At 33.5% G+C, this 24,710-nt stretch overlaps 2 protein-coding genes across 4 annotated transcripts in view; one reads left to right on the top strand and one right to left on the bottom strand.

Annotated features, from left to right (window-relative positions):
• The window catches only part of LOC108137626, a 64,560-nt gene extending 46,828 nt beyond the window's left edge, over positions 1 to 17,732 (bottom strand). The window contains exons 1-2 of one of the 2 annotated variants that reach the window (XM_041709051.1): positions 17,606 to 17,732; positions 6,016 to 6,982 (exon numbers count right to left, since the gene is read on the bottom strand). In XM_041709051.1, coding sequence (XP_041564985.1) covers positions 6,016 to 6,524 — 509 coding nt within the window. In that variant the 5' untranslated portion in view covers positions 6,525 to 6,982; positions 17,606 to 17,732. The remainder of the gene's footprint in view (positions 1 to 6,015; positions 6,983 to 17,605) is intronic. The other variant, XM_041709048.1, reaches the window with a different exon arrangement.
• A 2,397-nt stretch (positions 17,733 to 20,129) lies between these two features.
• Positions 20,130 to 22,606, top strand: LOC108137762. 2 transcript variants are annotated; one of them, XM_017259665.2, is made up of 2 exons: positions 20,130 to 20,644; positions 21,762 to 22,606. In XM_017259665.2, the coding sequence occupies exons 1-2, from the start codon at positions 20,252 to 20,254 to the stop codon at positions 22,332 to 22,334; spliced, it is 966 nt and encodes a 321-aa protein (XP_017115154.1). In that variant the 5' UTR covers positions 20,130 to 20,251; the 3' UTR covers positions 22,335 to 22,606. The 2 variants fall into 2 exon arrangements, with proteins under 2 accessions (XP_017115154.1, XP_017115153.1); XM_017259664.2 differs by lacking the exon at positions 20,130 to 20,644 and adding an exon at positions 20,750 to 21,521.
• The last annotated feature ends 2,104 nt before the right edge of the window (positions 22,607 to 24,710 follow it).

Here is a 24,710-nt window from a genome sequence, read left to right as displayed (position 1 = left end):
ACTTAAAAACATTCCACAGAAAACCGTAATTCTAATCGATCGAAAACTTGGCAGCAAGAAAGTTTAAATTTATTTCCAATTCCCAAATACAATCATCTTCAATTGAAGTTTCATTTACCCCTTCTTCAATTTCCTTCAGTTCCTAAAAGTTTCCCAAAAAATAAAAAAAAAAAAAAACAATAAAAAAAATGACAGAGAAACTCCCCTTCAAATATTCAAAATGGAAACTAAGAACTTTTGCCAAAGTTACACAAACTACAAAATAGTTTTAGCGCAACAAAGAAAAAAAGAAAAAAACAACAGGAAAAACTAAAATGGGCGAAACTTTTCTTGGATGAATTTTAAAGTCTGTGGGAATGGGGGCGGGGCAGTGGGCGTCATTGTGGCTTGTTTTTTTGTTTGTTTTTATAGCTGCATATTGAACAACAAAGGCCTCCGCTCTGATACCAGATACACAAAGGCGCAAAAAAGACACAGATACATTTGTATCTGCGTTCCATTATTTGTTTCCCATAAAGACCAGACGCAGTATCGAATGTGCATAAGTAAATATACTTAACCGCAGAAAGAGGTGGTCTCATTTTTGTCGGGATTCTCATTTTATTGAGTAAACATTCGCTCCATTTGTTAGTATTTAGTTTAATGTTATTTGAGTGTTTTGTTTTCAAAATTATTGATCATTTTTCAAACAAATTTTGTTATTCAACAACATTAATAATAGTCCCCGAAAAATATATACATATACGATATATATCGGCATCATTTAAATATTCACCTTACTATTTCTAAAAGATATGCACATTTTGGTGTCCATAGTACTTTGAGCTAAAAATAATAGCCACCCATTAAAAATGGGTTAAAAACGGCACAAAAAAATAGGGGGTAATGGAAAAATAAACAAAAAGGGAAGGAGGGAGGGAGAGGGCAAAACCAACTGAGTGACAAGCAAACAACAACAACAACAACAACGCACATCAATGATACACATATGTACATACTTGGAAGGCATAACTATGCACGTGTGTGTGTGTGTGTGTGAAAAGTGCCGGGTCGATAAACAAATTATATATATATATATATACATATATATAAATATATATATAAATGAAGAAGCAGCAGCGCTGTCTCTGCCGACGTCAACGGCGACGGCGCTGCTAGCTGATAGCGGGCGTCGCGACGTCGCGTTTGACTCATTAAATATTTTGCAACCTTGACCGTTCGAAAGCGATTAAAAATGCGATGTATAAATGCAAGTGTTTCGAGTATGTGTATTTGTGTGTGTGTGAGCGGCATGCAATTGCATGCATGTGTGGGTGCCCCTTGTGAATGAAACAAAAATTGTTGACATTTGACAAAGCGAAAGAAGAAGAGAAAGAAGAAAAGGAAGAGGAAGAAGAGGAGAGGCAGTGAAATGTGAAATCCACACTGCCCCACAAGCAAACAAAATGTGCCTATCGATAACACTAATGGCAATTGGTAGGAAAAACAAAAGTAAATGAAAATGGGGGCTGTGATGGAGGCAGGGAAAACTAGGTTCACCTGTAAAAATGAAGTCATTCTCAAAAAAAAAAACAAAAAATTTGCAAAAATAATTGAATATAAACTGATGTTATCTTGAATTATTTGCATTTTTTTAAAGAACACTTAGACTGCATATCCAATAGAACAAAGGAACTAACCAAAATTAATATATTGACAAAAAAAAATATTGAGTGTATACATATATGTACATATACTAAATCGAAAAGAAATATTGTCTTTCGAAAAAATATTGCAACTAATATGAAAATTTTAAATACTACACACTACCGGATTCTCGATTAAAAAAGCTGACTACAACGGAAACATCACCAGACCGCAACGAGATAATCCCATTTTTATCGAAGCTTTTTTGTCAATGCAGCAGAAACAAAAGACAAGAGATAGCAAACAAAGTCCCGAAAGACGAAAAATAAGAATCATTTATCGTTTTACGCTTTTTCCCAGTTTGCCTTCGGTTTATTTTTTTTTATTGTTTTTTTCTTTTCTGTTTCATTTGCTATAAACAATTTCAGTGGAAAGGCAACAAAAGAACAGATTCCGGGCTCTCATTGCATTCTAATGAAGTTAAATTGCTATTAGCGTGTGTATGCGTTTAAATTTTGATTCGCATTTCGGTTCAAGCCAAGCATAAATATCTACATACACTAAACTAAAGAAATGGGAAGGAAATGGCAGCCATTAAATGTCGATTTACTTGGCTGCGGTATTTCGCCTCTCAACATTAGACTTTTTTGCCTTTTGCAAACCCAACACTTCGTATTCTGTTCTTAGAAACATTTGAATTGTGATATTTTCAAATTTATATAACAACAAACCATACGAATTTAACGAACTAGTTAAATCTTAACTACAGTCCTTCCTGTTTGAGCTACCGAGGAAGGAAATGGGCGATAAGTAAGGGATAAAAACAAAGAATGTGGAAAGTTAAAGAAACACAAAGGAAGTCCCATCGAAAATACCAAAAGCATATGGTATGTATTTATATGAAACTAATAAATAATGGTATAATTTTAAATAATTTATTAAATTATTTGTTTAAATTAATTGAATAATTTATGATATTTAATACAATATAATGTGTATTATATATAGGAATTGTAAGCAGATACTGTTAATAGGTAACGGTTTTTCATTTAAAAATATCTATAATTTTTAACCATCATTATTAAATTAAGTGTTATTGATTTCTTCTGATTTATAGTTTTTATATTTTTTTACAAAAAAAATAATTGAATTATTTATCGAATCTCTAATATATATTATTTGAGAATGCGCAAAATAGGGCCATGTGACCTTACTGTAATCGTTGCGGCAGGTCAATGGTGTCAAATTACATAGCATTATTTTTAGTCTCTTTCTCTTTCCGATTTTCATCACCTTGTCTTTTGTCTTCTCAAGTGCTTCCCACTTCCCGCTTTGTTTTTCGCTTGTCTAAACCACAAAAAACTGTTGTCGAACCCTCTATACATACATCATCATATTCATCATCATTATTAATTATCATCTGTTTTTGTGTTTGTTACGTTTTCCGCATTTTTTATCTCTACTTTACCACATACTTTTTGCAATGAATGACTCATTTTACCAACTGGCTTTGAATGCAAATTATGAAATGAATTTAAATGCAAAATGTTGCTAAGTGATATTTGCACTTATAGGGTTCCCAAGTGGAATTAAAAATAAATAAAAATAAACACGGAAATGTTAATAGGTAGGTGGAAATGTAAATTTCAAGTATTTTCCAAGAAACAGAAACTAAATGAATGATGGAATAAATAATATTTATTATCTCACAGCATTTATTTATTTAACCTTAATAATACAATTTTTTTTTAATCTTGAAATCTATTACTCGAAAAGTTGTCAAAAAATAACCAATTAAAAGCACAAATTATACCTGTTTTCACGACAACATAGGAAAACATAGCATTAACATAACTTTAGATAAAACAGGTTAAAGATAGTATTAAATGACATTGGATCGAGTCAAGGTCAAGCCAGAGGTCCTAAGATATGTGATAATGGAAAAAAACGAAAATGTTAAACAGATATGCCTCTACAAAACTAATTTAATAAAAAATGGTTCATATTTGTAAAAAAAAGTAAATTTGTTGTTTTATAATTTTTTTTTAGTTCTTTGATATTAAGTAATTGTTAAATATTTCAGAATTACTGTTTAAATTTCATCAAAATCGAACGACTATATCATACCTCCATAGGTATAATCAAAATATTAAAAAAAATTCTCTATTTTTTAATTTTTTTTTAGAATTTTATTCAAATGGGAAAATTATATAATAATGATGCCATAGAAACGATCGAATAATTAAGCTGAAAATCATAAAAAAAAATCATAAACGTTTTTAAACATATACGCAAATAAATCAAAATTTAAATGTTTTAAAGAATATTAATTATTATTATTAACTTCGGGTTGCCGAAGTCGTTTTCTTTCTTTCTTGTTTTCAAAGAAACCACTTGAAAATTTCAATCTTAACACATAAATAAACATGATACAAGTTTATTTTCATGCCGGAAATCTTATCTGAATGGGACCTACATTCTCAGAATTTTAATTGAAAGGCGACTGATAAACCAAATCAAATATAACACAAAACATATGCAATATATTTTTCGTTTGATATTTTTCCCGCAACGAACAGAATGTCAGAAATTACAATTTGCACCCATTCATTAGAGTTAAATATACGTAAAGCCGCCACCCCCACAAGAAAATAACCAACGCAATTTTTAATTTTTTGTAAAGGATAACTAGCAAAAATTAACTCTATGGAAACTAATACCCACCCCCAGTCAGTTTTTCCTTATTTTCTTGCCCACAAAGTGCGCAGGAAAAATGCAATTACGCTAAGGAAAAATAATACCAACGCACCCACGGGATTTAAAATGAGGGGAAATCATATAATTGATTACCAGGAAAATAAATCGCACAACGGTCAAGCTTTACCCAATTAAAGGAAAATAATGTATATATAAACTCTCTCTCTGTTAGGAAAATATAAAAAATATTGGTTCTCCGAAAAAAAAGACAACAATCCGATGGAGAAAAATAATACCCAACTAGGGAAAACTTAATAATTGGGAACACTTGAAATGACGCCTTAAAAAGATCCAAAAGTCATATACAATGTTTAGAAGGTTTTATGAAAGTGTACACTAAAAATGTCTGTGTATTCATAAGCGCTCATCAAAATGATGTGTTTAAATATTTGCCTGTGGGAAAACAAACACTCGCCTTTCCCACTCTCATTTAAAAATGGACAAAGGAAACTTAATAATTGATAGATAGAAAAGCTTGCAGTTACACGAAAAATATACGAAGGCAGGACCCATTGTTTGTATGTCCAGGGATGTATGTACATACATATATGGCTTTTAAAAACTTGTGTAAAAAACATTATAAGGCAAGGATATCTGATACCTGGGAAAATAGCCACTTGATTAAAATTCTAATAAAAGCTCAATGCAGCTTGAAGTTAGCACCAAAATAAAATTCGACATTTTGACAAACAATATTTGCTGCTTTCTGAAATACAATACGTAGCAATACCACCAAAGTCATAATACAAATAAATAAAATAATTTGGCTAAAAAAAATTATGAAGAAATATATAAAAAATAAAATCTCTTTACAACAGAAAAAACTGATTAATTCAGGTCATAAAGAGCAAAACAGTTAAGAAAAAAATAATTAAACTTTATAACAAAGGCAACATTTATTTGTATATCTAAAAAATGTTTAAATTATATTTTTAATAAAGAAAGGGGCCGTAGAAATCTTTTCCAAACAAAAGATTCCATAAATTGGTTAAAAAATATATATCTAGAGCAAGCAATAATTTGGCATGGTTCTTGTTATACGAAACAGAGTTATAAACAAATATTTATTAAATCCTAAGACAAAAAAAGCAATTATATTTTCATTTTGAATATACGTTTTAACTTTAAAGTGAACCAGCAACCTTAGTGCCCAATAAATTGAAACGAGTTCACAAAAAGTGTACCTAAATACACAATCAATTTGGTTTATCACTTCTTAAGAAAGGAGGTCTGAATAAATGACTTTGGCTTTTTTTAATTTAAATGCAGTTCTTACTTTCCACATTGTTCTCCTTTCAAAAAGGTAAAGTTTTAAAGATCTGAAGAGAATTTGTTTATGTACTTCACGCAGTAAATATGGTATTAATAGGTAGTAAAACAAACTATATCTCTTTCGCCCACTTTGCAACTTATCAATGCCCGATGCAGTTCTTAACTTTACGTTTTTTTCCACCAACTGACAGCGAGGAAAACTGAATGGAATGGAGCAAGCACACAGGAAATGAGCTTTGCGGCGGAAATTTACTGGGTGGAAAATGGTTGTGTTTGATTACTTCTTGTCTCTTTTTCTCTTTTTTTTTTTTAATAAAATGTTTTCCCATTTTCCCACAAAGTTGTTCACAACAAACTCACCTGTGAAGCGAAGGTGCATTTGATGGCAGGCGTTGCTGATACGCGGACATATTGGCAGCCTGTTGCTGTTGCTGTTGCTGCTGCTGCTGCTGCTTTTGGTGTTGCTGCTGTTGCGTTGCTTTATTCTGTTGATTAGAGATGCTGATAGATGATTGATGCAAATGATGGGCCGTGGGTCCATTATCATGCTGCTGTTGCTGCTGCTGCTGCTGCTGCTGCTGTTGCTGCTGCTGCTGCTGCTGCTGCTGTTGCAATTGTTGTTGCTGGTTGCTACTGGCGACAACTCGTTGCTGCTGGTGATGCTGCTGCTGCTGCTGCTGCTGCTGATGGTGTTGGTGTTGCTGCTGCTGCTGCGCACTATTGGATGTGTTGTTGTTGCTGCTGCTACTGTTGCTGTTGTTGCTGCTGCTGCTGCTGTTATTGTTGTTGTTGTTGTTGTTATTGTTGTTGTTGTTTGTGGGCGGCGGAGCACCGACCTGCACTGAAGTGGAGCGTATAGCTGCTTCCATTTCATGCCGAACTCTTTTGGCTTAAACACTTGTTGTTGGCCGCAGAATTGATTGATTTGTTTGGTGGTGGTGGTGGTGTTAACGTGTTGCTGTTGCTGTTGTTGTTGTTGTTGTTGCTCTTGCTGCTGCCGACAGTTGCAACATTATTGCACTGCGACATTCTCTCGGAAATGCCCCACAAAAAAAAAAATTTTCGCTTTAATGTTAACACTTGGATTTCTTTTAGATTTCCACGTATTATTTTCTTTTCAAGTTAAACTATTAATTTTTAGTTGCTATTCGGGTTTGCTGTTGTTGCTGCAACTGGGCAACAACAGTTGCCTTAATGCGATTGCATTTTTTTTTTTTTTGGCTACACTCTTTGCTTTGCACAACAAATCAATTATTTATATATATATATATATAATTTTTTTTTATTTTCTTGATTTCCTTTTATCTATTTACACATATGCACTGCTCTGGAATAATGACAAAGAAAGGATTTTAGCACTAAATATTATGTTATACATATATCACTTCTTTCGTATCTTTTATTTAGTTGCATCACTTCACTTTACCCAAAAAAAAAATATGCAAAAAATAATTGTGAATTGATTTGGCAATTTAGCACTTTAAAATAGAAAATCCGGATATATTGGGTGTGTATTGTGTGTGTGTGTGTGTGTGTGTATGTGCGTGTGCGTATGTGGCCATAAAAAATCTTGTATTTTGTTATTAATTTTTTCTTTTGTTTTGTTATTATTAATTTGGTAATCCTCTAAACGAACCGAACCGAAAAACACGACAGCGCAGACGAAACGAATTTTTCCATTAATTAACAGCTTTTGCACACTTTTTCAGTCCTCTCGCCCTCTCTCGCTCGCTCACTCGCCTCCTTTCATTCGCTCTATCACAAGACACACACCGAAAAAAAAGAGGCAAAAACAAAAGAAGTTTACTTTGGTTTTATCATCCATCCGTCCGTCCGTCCGTCCGTCCGTCCGTCCGTCCGTCCAACTGCCGCCGTCCGTTTCGACCTGCAAAAAAGGAAAGAAAGAGAAACACTCTGATTAGTTGCAAAAAAAAACAACAACAACAACAACAACAAGAAAAACACACTCGCACAAAAAAAAAAAGACACACACGAATGAAGAAACGATAGCAGGCATAGCAGGTTAGATGATTAGAAAATCGATAATGGCCATAAATATTCGAGCAGATAATGTTCCCCAGACCCCAAAAACCCCGGGGCCCCGTAACCCCGTACCCCCCTTCAAAAAACCGCAATCCCCGGGACCGGTTTGAAGTGCAGCGCCATTATCGCGCGTCTGCGATTATTTCTGTCATTGAATTGCCTGCCAGCCATCGCAATCCGTATTTTGTTATCGACCGGCGGCTTAAGGTATTTACGGCCGAAAGTCCTCCAGATCGAGCATTTTAAGGCAACGGAAGGGACACATCCAGGTAACAGTCTATTTCACAACAAAAACAACTTTCTCTAGCAACTAACTTAGGTATTAAATAGATTATCATTTGTATTAACAAATCAATTTAATTGAGTTACTTTTAAAATGTATACTAAAAAATTAATACTAATGTATAAAATTTCAATCAATAAAAAAATGTTTCTACAATGCAATTCTTTAAAAAAAATTTATATTAATCGATAGTTTCTCGCTTTTGATAATTAAATCAAGCTGTCACTTTACTAAATAAAAAAAAAAAATTTATCTTTTAAGCCCTATAATCATTTCCGTCTTCGATTGCTATATCTATTTACTAGACTCGCTTTTCTGTAAACGTTAAAAATCCTTATTCTCAAATAACAAACATTAAACAATAAAATATATATTTGTTAAAGTTAGGTTTTAAAACTGTACTGAAAGATGCAAATTAAAAATTAACGTTTTTTTATGTTTTAAAATTTTATTCATTGTTAAACATTCATTCTTATGAACACTAAACTCATTCTCACACACATTCATAAAGTTCCCATAAATATTTGTACATTAAAAGCAATAGATGACTTAGCAAATTCTATTCAAGTTGTTATTAATTAAATAAAACAGAAATATAATTATTTCGGAATTTGCACATTCATTTTTAATGCCGTTTGCCAAATTGTGTTTTAGACAAATGTTTGTGAGCTGTAAAAATAAAAGACACAAAATAATTCAATACACAATTTATTTTTATCTCTAATAAGAAATGTTTTTGTGACTATACATACATATATCGTAAAAAAAATGTCTATATCAACAATATTTCTTTAATGACTTAAATTTTGAACAATAATAAAACTGCAAAGTATAGTTTAAAACTGCAAAATCATATAAATTTGTAACTTTTGCGAAATTTTCGCAGCAGTGTCAATTGAATTTCAGGAATTTCGTCTGCCTTTTAAGCATTTATAAAATGTTCCACGTTCCCCGGAAACTCTTTCATGTTACCTGCTACATTTATTTCAACACCCAAAGGAACTAAAGCGCTTTAAAAGCAGAACTCATCAATAATTTTTCGCCCACTCATCTATCATTCGATAGCAGCATATACTTATATACATATATGCACGTTTATATGTATCATATCATTTATATAAAGTACATATGTACAGTACATACATATATACAAACGGAGATATATGTACGAAAAGCAGAGAAAGACAGCTGCCCTGGTAGAAAATCATGAGTGCTGAAGTTTGGCAACGTCGCTATGAAAAACTCTCAATATTTTTGGCCACATGTTTTTCAACCTCTGTCGGCGTCGCAGTCAGCGTTTTTGTTCCTTCTTATTTTTCTTGTTGTTGTTTGCAATTTTGCAACTGTGTTTGCTTTTAATGAAAGCAATTAAACTGCACGGCCGCAAATAAATAAAACAAAGCGGAATGCAAACAACGACGAAACAAAATAGTAAATTGAATTCACACTACGAAAATTGAATTGAATTTAGGATGCGAAAATTAAGCACGAAATTCCAGTGAAGTAAACTAAAAATAAAAAAAAAAAAACAAGTAAGAAAAGAGCGGAAAAGAAAAAAAAACTCAACCAAGCAGACGAAACAATGTTGCCAAACTTCACAATGCGAGAATGAGAGGAAGGGAGATAGAAGAAATAAAAAAAACTTAAGCACGCGTAAAGATTAAAGCAGCGCTGTTGCCGAATTTCACAAGCAACATAGGAAAAAGCAAAGAAGCAGAAAACAGCCCCAGCGCAAACAAATTAATAAAAATAACAACACACATACAGCAGACGACATCAAATACACGAAAAAAGAGGCTTAAAAACTGTTAAAAAAAGAAAATAAGAAAAACAAAAACGTAAGAGCATAAAAATCCCAAAAAGAGAAACACAATCAAAGACTAGCAGAGCAGCATTATAATAATAATAATAGCATACTAAGGAAACTACAGTGGACACTCTAAATACTTCATAAATAATAGTACCTATTACACTAACTTTAATGGTACAAAAACCATATTTGGACCATAATTTATGAAAATATTATTATAACAGAACGCTGTTGAATATGATTATTACAAATATTTCTAAAATTATGTACTTCGAATGAACCAGTTAATATATTTAATATTTAAAATAGTAGAAAGTGAATAAAGGAACATTTACTGTATTCAATTTTTTGACTTTTCAAGCCCTCATAAGTTTATTGTATCGAGGTTGCATAGTAAAGTACTAAAAAGACAAAAACCAACTTAAAGAAGAAGTCGAAAATGATGCCGAGGCACATGTTCAAGAGCGAGCGAGAGGGAGAGGTAGCTAAAGAGTAGGAGCAAGTGAGAGGGGTAGTGGGAGTGAGTGGAAGAGGGATGGCAACACCAGGGGGCTCTGCGCACAAGTCAAGCGGAAGACAGAGTGAGATAGAGCGAGGGGGAACAACAAATAAACCAGGCAGTAATAGTGCAAAGAAGACGGTCGAAAAGGGGGAGGGCAAATGATGAAAGGAAAGGAGAAGAGGGCGCAAGGGAGAGGAGAGCTGCTGAGGTTGAGCAAAAACAGAGAACAACAACTGACGCGGGAACTTCTACACAAGCCCATATTCACATTCACGTACATATCGACAGTGGAGCTCGAAATATTAGTTCACAAAGAGTTCATATTGGCGCTTAAGTAATTCATTGGAAGAGCGGTCAGTTTTTATGGTATCGATGTTAATGGTAAAGAATATATTTCTTAAAAATGTTTTAAAACAATAACTACTAAGGATTATTGAGTTGCTAAAAAAACAAATTGTTTATATTTATTATATGTACATACATATTTCTGTTTAATATTTCATTTATTTACAAACATTTATTTAACAAGTTTGCAATTGAAAACCATTTCAATTATAAGTGCTTTATTTATGCTCAAACAAATCAAAAAATTAATTTCAATTTTAAAGAAATTTTAAATGCATATTATATCGAATTGACAGGTGCTACAATTCCGGGCATTGCTGTGTACATACATACTATGCCAAAGCAAACAGTAGGCGGCAGGGCGAATGGAATGAAAAGAGGAAGTGGAAGAAGAGAGGGGGAGGGTGAAAATGGGGAGACATCGTGCGCAGGAACGTTTATGCATGTGGTGGTGTGGGTAAAAGAGTGCGGGTGACGCAACAGCAACAACAAGTGCAAGGCGGCAGAGCCGTTGGCAACTGAATACCGCACACACACACACACACACTTTCGCAGACATAAAACTCGCAACGTCATAAAACGAAGCGGACAACAAAGCGACCAAGCGACTAAACGACGAACGATGCGACAAAGCGCCGACGACGAAACGACAAACTCGCACAAATTCCCCAGAGAACCAATGTGCCAGAAAGAGAGAGTGGGCGGCGGGCAGTGAGCGAGAGCGAGACGGGGCAAATGCTCTCATGCCAAGTTTTGTTGTTGTCTGCTTTTATTTTATATTTTTCACCTCCCGCCGGCCTGTTCAAATTTGCTGGCTTTACTTTTTGGGCTATTTTCTGAATTCGCTTTTTCGACAATTCAAAAGTTAAGGCAAATGCACAATATTTATTTGAAAAAAAAATTAAATATTTGCCATAAGCACGTTTGGTATTGGAAATTCTGAGTACTAAGGTCACATTTTTATGTGCTAATTTTTTGGAACACCATTTTGTATGGAGTTTCAGTTCAATGTGTACTTAAACTACTTTTGCACACTGTATGTATGTACATATCTATTTTTGCAAGTTTGAAGTTGAATTGTATTATCTTTCTTAAACAAGCTTTTTTTTAATCAAATTTCAAAGTTTTAATTTTAAATTTTAATTTTCTTGTGATACCCACCTTACTAAAAACGAATAGAAATAAGAGGAGTCTTTAAAGGGTTTTATTTAATCTTCTACTTTCTTTTAAATAAATAAATGTTTTCATAAAATATCAAAAACTAAAAAATACACATCATCATGAACATAAAAATTACTATAAGAGAGCCGATATTTAATAATATTAACATTTGGTTATTCGTATAATTTAATTCGGTTTTTAACCATGAAATATGAGTAAAAAATAATCTAAAGCAAAGAAATTAAAAATACTAATTGAAAAAAAGATTTTTTAACTTCTTCCGAATTTGTAGTTCCTTTATTTAGCAAGCTTCCTCTGAAAATAGCTTAATTTCCAAGTGAAAAGCGGCAACAGCGCATTTTTGGCTCCCACAGTGCAGTTTATGCGTGTGTATGTTCTTTGTGTTTCGGTGTGCATGAAAAATGATAGGAGACTTTTACGAAAAGAAAGGAGAGGCGAAGAGAACATGATAGAGAAGGGGGGGTGGTTAAAAACGAGTCTAACGAGTAAAGCGCAGGAACAACAACAACTGCAATAAACACAGCGCGCAAGGTGAAACACGTACAAAGAAAAATAAAAAACCCATGTAAAGAGAGGGAGAGAGCGGTATAATAATAATAATAATTGTGGAGCACACACACACGTACATATGTATAGAGACGTATAAATAGCAGCGCATGCTTTTGACTGTTTTATTCATCCACATGTGTGGGTGTTAACCCCCCTCCATTGTTGTTGTTGCTAAAAGCCAGAAATATGTACAGTAAAATACATACGGACAGAAAACAAAATAAGAAAAAAAAAAAAGCTGAACCACAAAAAAAAAGAATCACGAGTAGGCCGAAAGCAATTTATTTCAGATAAGCGCCGCTGCCGACGTCGCTGCCTACGCCGCTGCCTTTAGGCCCGGCTCTTCCTCTTCTTCTCCTTCCTTTTCGGTTTCCTTTCCACTTTTCGGTGTTTTGGGCAAAGTAAAGTATTGATTTTTCGTTTCGTTTCGAGCTTTAATTTAGTGTGCCTGGCTTTTTTCTGGCATTTTGTATGGAAGTATAAAAACACAGTGAAGGTTTTTAAGAATGTGGTTTATTTTTACAAATTTTCATATTTCGATATATGTATGTATGTATGTACATATGTAGATTGACTAGATACTTGCATTTAAATAAGATATGCCAAGAATTTCAAATATTTCTTCTCGAAAATTTTATTTTGATTTTAATATATGTAACTTAATAATATTAAGTGCGTAAATAGAATTGCAAACATTTTTTTATATTGCAAATTACGTACATACATATGTACATACATACTTATATACGTACATATATACGTTGTAAAATTGCTTCGCCGATTTATAGACGGACACTTGTTTTAAAATCGATTATATGTTTCAAAATAAGAATTAATTAACATTTTAAGCACTATTTTTTCATGCGCTGCTGTATAATATTTATTTTTCTTCTTGCAAGTGTGCATGTTGTTTTGGTGCGTGCGTGTGCTTTATCAGTTACTACTGTGCATGTTGTTTTTGCCTGGAAAAACGTGTTTCCACCTCCAAAAGTTTCCACCGTAGGTTGCTTGTATGTTTATTGTTGTATATATATATTTTTTTGTTTTGGCGAAAACACGAAAATATCCCCCCAATGAGACACGCACGTTGCAACTTCAAAAAGTGCAACGAAAAATAAATAATAAATATTGCAATATTAAACACACATGCCGTACATGTGGTTTCTTAATTTTTGTAGTTTTGCGAAAATAAATCTGCGTAAGATTCTTACTACATATGTACATATGTATGTACGTATGTATGTGTACATATATAGCATTATATTATGCATTGAAATTTGGATGAAAATTATCACAGGAGTGTTTTGAATTATCACGCCTAAAAACTTTTCAAGCAATATTTAATTACCCAAAACCAACACCTTGATTTTCTTTCAAAATTAATTTAACCCATGGTATGTATGTATGCATTAAATAAAAAAGTAAGTATGGATGCAGTAATTTATTTTTTTTTAAATTTCCAACCCTATTTTTCATATCCTAATATTTTTTCCAAGTAACAAAACTAAACCGCCTTTTATTTATTTATGCGGTATATATGTACATATGTATACAATTTACAATTTTTGCATACGTATTTCTAATGAATATGATGCATGATTGATGGACTGAAATAAAACTTAAACGATGAAGAATCAGCAAACAAATCTTTAAAGATTCTCAAAAATTTGCAGTTCCGTATAGTCAGTTTCTTTTGGCCTTTCGCCTCATTTTATTTTCTTCTTTTTCAGGTTAAAGAACATTCGAGAGGCGGAGATAGTGGAAAAGAGCAAGAAAAGGGGACAGGGACGGATGACAAGGGGCAGAAGGAAGGGGAGATAAGAAAATTGCGAGATCAGAACAAAAGCAAAGAATGTTGCTTTTTAAATTACTTTCACATGTTCAAAGATTGCAATGGAATAATAATAAGAGGAACTTTCATATGGGAAAAAAATAAATAGACAAAAATTAGATTTAAATGTATTGGAGGGAGGAATGGATCTACATTTGCTGGCGTGGTAAAATTAAAATTATTGATACAAACTTCGACTTTTGCGTTGCACTTTGTTTCATGTGTGTTTATATTTTTCTATTATCTTTATCTTTCTATTATTAATTTTTTTTCTAGTTTCATTTTCTAAGTGCCCGACGAAATTATATTTTAAAATTATTATTTGTTTTAATTTGTTCCCACCAACTGATTAGCTACAATACACAAAAATGAACAACAAAGGGTTAAAGCGAATACCTAAGCACAAAGACGATGGTTTCATTTTCTCTTTTTGTTTTCTACGGTTTTCTTTGTTTTTCTTTTCTTTTATTTAATTTAATTTTTGTATTTTTTGTTTGGTTCTGCATCTTCCTCTACCATCAGCGAAAAAGCGAGGTTGCCAAACTTCCTTCGAACGTGAATTTTTTATTTTTCGTGTGTGTTGGGTATTTCTTTTCGCTGAATTGTTGTTGCTTTACTTTTTGTATTTTACCAACTTTTTTTTTGTTTTTCCCTTTCTGGAGGAGGAAAAATCAATATGCGGATTGCGATTGCATTTAAATGAACAAGAAAACGGCAATCAGGCGCAAAACAACAGGGAAATCTAAACGTTAAGCCCACGACTGTAGTTAAAATAATAGCACGCAACCAAAAATAAAAATAAATTTTGAACCAGATTTTTGGTTCAAGTTTAATTTATTGTGTCCAGTTATACAAAATTTACAAATTAATCGATTATCATTTTGTTGAAAGCTTACAAAAACCATTTAAGTTTTATTGGTTTGAATTAAATGTACGCTTGGCTTTCATAGAAAAATAAAAAACAATTTTACTTTTGAAGTACATATGTATGTACTTTCTTTAAGCCTTTTTTCATTGTTCCACACTACTATTATATTGAACACAACTGTGTATATATAATTGTTTGTGTATTTAAGTATCAGTGAGTGGCAACAACAAAAAATATGGTAAAGCCCAGCTAAAAAAAAAATAAAAAGAAACCGGTTAAACAAGAAATTCTACGTGCGGCTTATACGAAAAAAATTTCAGAAAGCAAAGACAAAAACAGCAAGCAACAAAAACCACAGGCCACGTATATCTCATCTATATACAAAAATGTACATATGTATATATAGTATAGCTATTCACATTTAAACCAGAGAAAAGAAATTCGTAAAACAAAAAAAAAAACACAAGTAATATTTGCATAATTAAAATGCTAATGGGAGATTGGAATATATAGAAGGTGCTCAAAAGCAAAGCCAAGAAAGGTATAAATAAATAAAACTACAAATGTATGGAAATATATACCACATATAAAGCGGAGCCCCGAAGAACATCAAAAAATAGACACAATAATATAAAAGAAAAAAAAAAACTTGTTATTTTTGGCGCCACACGTATGGGTGGAAGAAGAGGAAAAAGACGAACACATGTCATTAGGAATTGAAATTTTAAAAATTTTAATTTAAATCAAGTTGAGTTGAAGAACATTACATTTAAGCCAGTAGAATCCCATTTAAGATTAAGTATTTTTGAAAGATGTTACAACCCAAACGTATATTTAAAGTAAAATGAAATAAGTCAAAATATACTCAATCCAATAAGAAAAAATTGCATTGAATCTTAGAAATTGATTTAAATTCAACTACATTAATAGAAACATCGCTTTTATAATTATGCAAGTATTCTGGTCTTTTTTAAATGTTCTTCCCACATACAAATTAACATTTTTAAACTATGTGCACAGGTAATTTGTTTTTAGCCAACTTGAATAGTTTATTCTCTAATATTTTATTACTGAATGTTACTCGATTGAATACATTTCCATTTTACAATTTAGGTTAAAAATAGTTTTATTAATGTTAAACCCTCTATTAATATTGCCTTGACTGTTCTTTATGAACAATTTATAAACCATATTTAATATTTATGCCATTGTCGAACTTATAGGCAGAAAACGCCAGAAAATTTTTTAATAATTATATTGTTTGGGAACTAAAAGAATTTAAATAATTATTTTTCAAGTACAATGAATACGATCGACATCCAATTGGAAAAATGTTTACCAGGGTTATCTAGTTGAATTTTGGATTTAAAAAAAAAGGTTATTTTCCATATTCAACCAAAGTTTCATTCATTCATTTTCAAAAACTCATTTTTTATTTGGTAAACTAATTTGTTTCAGTATATTTTACCACATAAGATTTTCTACTGATGTATACCGCGTTATAAAAAAAAAAAAACAGCTCTTTAAAAATCAATTCCAAGCCTAATATAATTTAAATCCCTCGTCTGTTTTTGTCCAGTTCAGTCTTCAATGAATTACGAATTGAAGAGTGAAAACTTTTAGGCAAAACATACGATCTTGTTCAGATGTTTTGCTAATTCAACTACATGTTTCGAGAAAACCTATTATAGTCTAAAATTTCAGTCATACATAAACCTCATGGTACACTTTTTAACCATTCATACCACTAAGAGTTGTCAAAGAAATTTGTTTTATGGAAATGCTTTTTAAAATTTCTAATTTAACGCTGTTTCAACACATGGTTTAATTTGTTAAAGAACTTACCCGGTTGACGACGGATGATGGCTAAATCCGCGATGAAAAAATCCGTGAGAATCCATGAAAATCAGTTTTCAACTTTAATTTAAATTTCATTTCATTTGGTAGTACAGCACAAATAACGCGATATCTTATTTTCTATTGATTTTTCTTTTTTCAGTAACAATAAAAAAAAGTTAACCTTATAAAAATATTTTTATACATATATATATATATATTATATATCATTTTTTGCGAAGGGGAGGGTATAAAGCAAATAACGGTATAATTTTTTTTTAGCACAGGGCGTTGTCATGCCCAAAAAAATTGGTTTTTTTTTTGGTCGGTTGATGTTGTTTAACAAATAATCTCTCTACAGTGTTGTGTGTGTGTGTGCGTGCGACTTCTTTTTTTAAATGAATTAAATAAAATTAGAGCACACACACACACAAAGACATTTAGAAATTTGTACACTTTAATGAGAGAGCGAGCGAGTTAGAAATAGGGAGTGCACGAACGAGAGAGAGTGAGAACAAAAAAAATCGCGACGCAATTTTTATATTATTTCTATTATTTAGCTCTTTATTTGACGGCTTTACGACTTTTTTTTTGCTGGCACACCGACACACACACACTCACACAAGCCCGCACGAATATTTAATATACATATGTTGATATATATATATTTTTTTTTTTAACGAATTGCGTTGCACATTTACCTCGGTTAATTTTCGTGAATTTGTTATAAATAAATTCGCAACGTATATGTTATCTGGCGCAAACGTTGTCAATTTTTCACATGCTCTGCGCGCAGCACACACCCGAGTTTTTAGCCATTGAACAACGACAACGACAACGCAGCGCCAACTCGAAAACGGCGACGCCGGCAGCAACGTCGGCAGCGACACAGCGGCCGCGGCAGAGGCAACCGTTTTTTTTTGTCTTCGGTTTCAACGGTTTTCTGTTTTTCGGTGGTTCGAACTGCCAACAACAACTCAAGCAACCAAATACTTCTTGAGAAGAGTCTCAAAAGTAATTGCAAAATATGTTATTAAAATGCCGGGGAATTATATATTATTTTATGTTTTATTACAACCAACGCGAGAGAGAGATAGCAGTGCGATGTTGCTTTGGTTCGCTTTTTGCCGACGTCGAGCATCAAACCACTTCGAACCATTTTGAACTGTTTCGCGCCGCTGCCAACCGTTGCAAAGCGAACAGACCATCGAAGTCGAACCATTACACTGGCGGCCCAAAATATTGAACAGAGTGCGGGATTTTTGAGAATTACTGGCATTAATCTAAATTTTCATTCTTCATTATTATATTACATTATATTTTAAATGACAAACGACTAAATAGCTTGATTAATACTAAAAAAATATATTTAGGCAAAACTCCAAATAAGGACTTAAAAAATTTCTGTTTTTTTTTAAATACTTTATATATTTATTTTTTTATGTGGGGATAAACGTAATAGCTTTCGATGGTTATTGTTATATTTAAAAAATTCTTAAAGCTATTGTGCAGGTATTGAAAATAATATAAAATAATTTAAGAACGCAATACGGCCAGCAATAAAACCTTCAAGTGGTATGTTTAAATTAAAAAAAACATGACACTATTATTATGAAAATTTTTTTATTTTACAATTTTATATTTGCGGTGATACGAATTTTCATTAAATTTGATTTAATACCATTTCTTCAAATAGTTGCTTTTCTACATATCTTGTACAGAACTGAACTTTTATTTAAATGGATTTCCTGGACTACATTTCGAAGTGGTATTAGTTTCACATATTTATATAAATATTTTGTTAACTAAAACGTTCCCCGAAATACGATTCACTGAGTAATTGTAACCCGAGCCTTTTCGCCAGGCACAAACGATTGATAAATTGAAAAATGAGCACTTGCAATGGGTTTAATTTTCATTCTTACGTATTTTTTCCGCCCTTTTCCCCCTTGCCCCATTACTTCGATAATTTTCATTTGCCTGCGTTCATGTGTTTTGTTTTTCCTCCGTTTCAGTTTTTTTTTTTCGTCGCCTGCCAATTTGCAGTGAAAGTGAAATGCGCTGAGCGCAGGCGGTTTGAAAAGGGGCGGGGTTACGAGGGGTCATGTGGGAGATGGGGAGAGGGGTGGTGGGCGATTGGCAGAGGGCAACGGCCAGCGTAGGCCGGGCCTAAAAAAAAAAAAACCGAACACACGTGCGATTTACCTGCAGTCACTCAATCAGGTTGCATGTTGGCTTCCACTCATCGAACCAATTTTTTTGTCGCGATTTTTGATAATTTGTTAAAAGGGTCTGCTTTCTTTCAGTGTATTCCATATTTTGCTTGATCTTTCCTTTAAAAAAATAATATTCATAATATTCATATTTTTAATTAATATTGTTATGATAGGTATTTTTTGATAATTGTTAATGCCTGTGTTGTGTTTAGGCGATACATATATGTACATATGTACAATTTTTTTTCTAGATGTAAACAAACATTAGACTTATAAAATCAAATCAATTTCATTTTAAAATCTGTTGAACCTTAGACAGCTTAAAAATTAAACATAATTTAATTGGAAACATTTTTTTTGTGTAATTTTTTTTGTCTGCTAGTAATTTTTAATTCTTAACTTTCCTGCCAAATGCAGTAAAAAAAATTAATTTCAATTATTAAATATTGAATACACTAATATTATAATATTAAAATAAACCAAATGAAATAATCGAGCCGAAACATTTTATTTTGAGTACATTTTTGCAAATGATTCGTGTCTATTAATATTTGTTGTAGGTTTACTTTGTTTTTATTAGGTCTGCTAGCAAATCCCTTTTACCCTTTATTTTCTCTCTCTCAATTTCTTAACTTTTTCCTTTCCTTTTCTATCCCCCTTTTTGTGTTGTTGTTTGCAACCGGCCGGCGGAAGACTTGCAACATTTTTCTAAGCGCGTTTTTTTTTTTTTTGTTCATTTCATTTTCCTCACCCCGCAACGTTGCCAGTTTTCAGTGCAAAAATAACAGCCACACACAAAAGCGGCAACGTCGCAACATGTTCGAGCATGAGCGAATTGAAAATCGGCAACAGCGCCTGGGAAAAAAACCGACTGCTGCAGCAGCGACATTTTATAACAAACATAAATAAATAACAGGAGCAAAGAGCGAGAGTAAGAAGTAGAGAGAGAAAGAGAGAGAGAGAGAGAGAGAGAGAGAGAGAGAGAGAGAAAAATACGAATAAAGGCCGCTCACACACGTTGTATTTGCTTGACATACCGTATCATACACAACGCCGGCAACATCATACCAATCCCTTCATCATCATACTCTGTCATTCACAGTCAGTCGTTCGAATCGAACGTGCAAAATAATGTCGCCCATGGGCGCTAATAATTTATATGATGAGCCCGAGGTTATGGAGGAGTTCATCAGTTGTTATCGACATTTTACCGCCCTGTGGGATAGCAGTAGTACCGATTATCTATCAAAACAAAAAAAGGAACCAGGCTATCAGGAACTTTTGAAAATCCTGCGACGCGTTAACGGCGGCTGTTCGGTTCAGGACGTTAAACGCAAGATAAACTCCCTCAGATGTTGCTATCGTCGCGAGATCAAGAAAATACAGGCCTCCGAAAATGGCTACCAACCGCGTCTCTGGTGGTTCCACCTAATGGACTTTCTGAAGCCCGTTCTCAACATACAATCGCCGGTCAGGGTAAAATCGGAGAGTATGGACGATAGCCCCGATGAGACAAGCATAAATGTAAGCTATACAAAAAACTGAATTTACTATAAGTCGAAATTACATATGTATATTATTTATTACTATTATAAGAAGAACTAAGCTTTTTACGTCGAAAGGCTTATTAAAACTTACAACATCAACTGTGAACCCTAATAATATTTAATATTTTCAAATTATGAATCGGCAAAAAGCGATTAGTGTAGGGATAACAGACAAGTCGTAAAGTCGAAAGGGGTTGACTGTTAGGCAAAGTGTTCGTTTCAAGCGGTTTGACCGCGGTCGTACGACAAACGCGGTCGTACGACATTGGACATTTAGTCGGTCGGTCAGTCAGTCGTTAGCCGTCAGCAAGCCGTTCAACATGTCGCAGCATAGTCACACAGCGATCGAATATTGGAGTGAGTTCTTTCGCATGTACCGCTCGATGCCCGAATTGTGGCTAGTGCGCAGCAAGCTGTATCGGGATCGCAAGCTCAAGGACGAATCCTACGGTCGCCTTTTGGAACTATTGCGAGTTTCCGACCAGTACGCCAATATCCATACCCTGAAACGAAAGATAAACAATTTCCGGACATCGTACCGCCGCGAACTCCGAAAGGTACTCGAAAGTGATAACGCCTATGTGCCCTCGCTCTGGTACTTTAAAGAGCTCGATTTCCTTTTTGAACTTGAAACGGGGGAACTCCAGTTGGACAACGAGACGGTGGCGGCGGCGGATCAAGAACGGGATTATGAAAACATATCAGTATACCAAGATGAACAAAAACCAGACAGCCCCGAGTATATGCAGCAGCATGAAAGTGAAGAAGGACACTCAAACATGGACGCCGATCTTACCGAAGAGTCCGATAACGATAACGATAACGATCACGTGATCCATCAAATAGACAGCGATGTGAGTTATCCAAAGTTTGGAAAGTTTAGGATATTATGAAAAAATTACAAAACTTTTAAGATTTTTCGTTTTATTTTAATCATTCAATGCTTATGTAATAATCAATTTTTTTAATATAATATAATAATATAGTTATATTTATAATTTTATAATTAGATATGTAATTATACAAAATAGTTGTCCTGCAACTTTTGTCCAATTCTTGTTTAGTAAAATTTCGATATTTAAATGTATTTTTAGGACGATGACATTTTTTCGGAGCCCTTTCCAACTGAAGAGGACGTACTACGTATCGAGGCTGTGGGCGATGGCGAGGCGGATCCGGATCCGGAACCAGAACCTGACCACGAATCCGTAACGTCGATGGCACGCCTCAAATCGGAACACAAACCAGACGACTATCAGCCATCATATTCGGGGATTAGCAAGAATATGAGTCCTCTGCCACGAAACAGCTCGGAATTAGTGGGCAGAGAAGTAAGTACGGACAAAACCGGACGTCGTATCCGGATCCGGCGAAGACGCAGCAGCAATGACAGCGATTACGGCGAGACAGCGAGGAAGCGTAGAGTGGAGGAGATCCCGGATAGAGATTGTAGGAACCGAGATCGGGAAAGAGAAAGAGATAACAGGGGCCTTGAAAGCGATAGCGACAACGAATGCGAGCTGATCGGTAGGCGGATGGCCACCCACTTCCGGCATATGCGATCGGATCAGCGACTCTTCGCCGAACGGATAATCAGTGAAGTATTGGTTTACGGCCGCATGAATCGTCTTTCGTTCGAGGCCCGCTTTATTCCGAACGGAAAATAGGGCCCGAATTATCGAATTCATATGCTTAGCAATGGGCAAAAGTAGAGTTACGTGGAGTTTTGGCCAAGTTTGCTGCATTTTCTACGGAATAATCGAATATTTAAAATATTTTTGACTTACCGGTCGGCAGAATTTTAATACTATCGCCACTAGCACACTGCTGTTTTAAGGGGGAATTCTGGTCTAGAAAAAATCGATATTTTTTAAATTTCTAGACGAATGTCGGACAAAAACAAGAAAATATACAAAAAGTTTACTTGTTAATAAACTAAATAATAAACACAACTCCAATTGCAATTTTATTTAATAAAAAAAACTTTTTTAATGTTAATATATATATGTACATAAAAAATGTAAAAAAGTTTTGTATCAAATATTCGTCTGAAATGCATAATAAATATATGTACATACCATTAAAAACTTAAACAGGTTATTTACTTATTACTTCTTTTTAATTCAAGAGATGGCAAGTACATACAGTACAGAAATTAAAATAAAAAATATTTTGTTTCATAGCTTAAGCTTTATAAATAACCGAAAAATGACATTTTAGCCGCCTGTAAAAATGCAAAAATGGCAAATGCAAAGCGAATTGCGAAAAACAGACAGAGAGAGAAAGGGGGGTAGGAAAAAAAACCAAGGAGCTGAAAAGAATTGTATAACCCGAACCGGTTTTTATTCATTTTTAATTTGAGTGAGGTGAGTGGTTCTGCATGCGGATCCCCCGCTCTCTTCTTCTTTTTTCAGACTCCCTCTCTCTCCATTTTCCATTTCTACTTCTGATTTTCTGCTGCTGCGCTGCTTACTGCGATTCTTTTATTCTTTTAGTTTAGCTTTCTTTGCGTCGCTGCTGTGTTCTCTCTTTCTTTTAGTAACTTTAATTTGTTGGCATTGCCATTGCCGTTATAGTGCCGCCTCTCTCTTTCGCACATTCTATCGCCTGTTCTCTCTTGCCCTTTTACACATTGCTCTATTATCGCTGCACAGAAAAAAAGAAAATTTATTTATTTTTAGTGTTAAACACACTTTAAACATTAAAAAGGAAAACTATCATTCGATTTTTAGCTATATTTATATTGTATATAAAAAATATTTTAACACATGAAAATTAATTTTTATATATGTACATGTATGTATTTGTGTATGTAACTTTAGTTTGTAGCTGTTTTTTCTGTGTGATTTTTGGTTAGGTCGGGTTCTATTTGCTTTTTGCTTTCTTTTTGCTTTTCTTTTTTTCTGTCTGTGAGCAAGGTGGTTCGAGTAGTGGATGGTAAATTACAGAAGGGCGAAAAATAAGAGAATGGGGTTGTCTTATGGGTTCGGTATATATGTAAGTATGTATGTACATACATACATATGTGGTACATATGTATGTATTTATGTACATACATATCTTTACACCCATGTTTGTGTGCAGTTATTTATGCACGTTTGTAACTTGATCAAAATTTTAAACTGTTATTTGCATTTGCTCACACCTTTTTTGTGGTTTTAAAGTGTTAACCTTAACCCTTGTGAGGCTTAAAGACTTAGACTAGAAAAACCTATTTTTATTTCCCATCAAAATTATGAACTAAGAAAAATAACTTGTTTTTGAAAAAACTTTAAATATTTTACATACATATGTAAATATGTAAATTCTTTTGAAAATATATATGTATCGTTTAATATGCATTATAATCAAACAGTCGAAATAGTAGAGTAAAGTATTTATTTGTATCCTAGGGGTTAATTTTTTCGAAAACCGATTAGAGGTGCGGGTCGCATTCCTCCAGGATTACGGATTAGTGATTTGGGCTCTGTTTCATCCTTATTCTTGTTCCTTCGTCTGTTCTTTTTTATTTTCGCAAATGCTTTAAGTTTTTTCTTCCACATGCGGAGGTTTTCATTTCTCTTATTCTCTTGGCATTTCATTCTTTTCGTACTTTGCTGATGTTTTTTATTTGTTTGCTTATTTGCAAGAAAAATAAAAACCAAAGCGAATAAGAAAATATAAAAGCAGCGCAGCAGCGGTCATTAATAACTTTGTTGCCCTGTCCTTCCTGATTTTGTTTCGCCTTGCTCTGAATTTTTATTGCCGTTGGTCGTTACTTCGTAACCCTCTTCTTCACCATCACCCTTTTTTCCCTCTATCCTTTTGCTTTTCAAGCCGATTCGCACACATAAAAAAATATATATTTAGTTTTCACGTTTTTTGATAAACGAATTATATGTACATACATACATACATAGATTAATCAAAATTAAATCAACATTTGCTCAAGCCAGATTGGTAACAAAAGCCCGAGTTCTGGTCTCATTGATGCCCAAGAAATTTTAATTATTTACTGGTTTCATGGATATTATTTCGATTATATTGCTGTAGCAAAATATGTG

Source organism: Drosophila elegans, unplaced genomic scaffold (genome assembly GCF_018152505.1).
Source record: "Drosophila elegans isolate 14027-0461.03 unplaced genomic scaffold, ASM1815250v1 contig_149, whole genome shotgun sequence".
Taxonomy (NCBI): domain Eukaryota; kingdom Metazoa; phylum Arthropoda; class Insecta; order Diptera; family Drosophilidae; genus Drosophila; species Drosophila elegans.
This window is presented reverse-complemented; position numbering and strand designations above follow the sequence as displayed.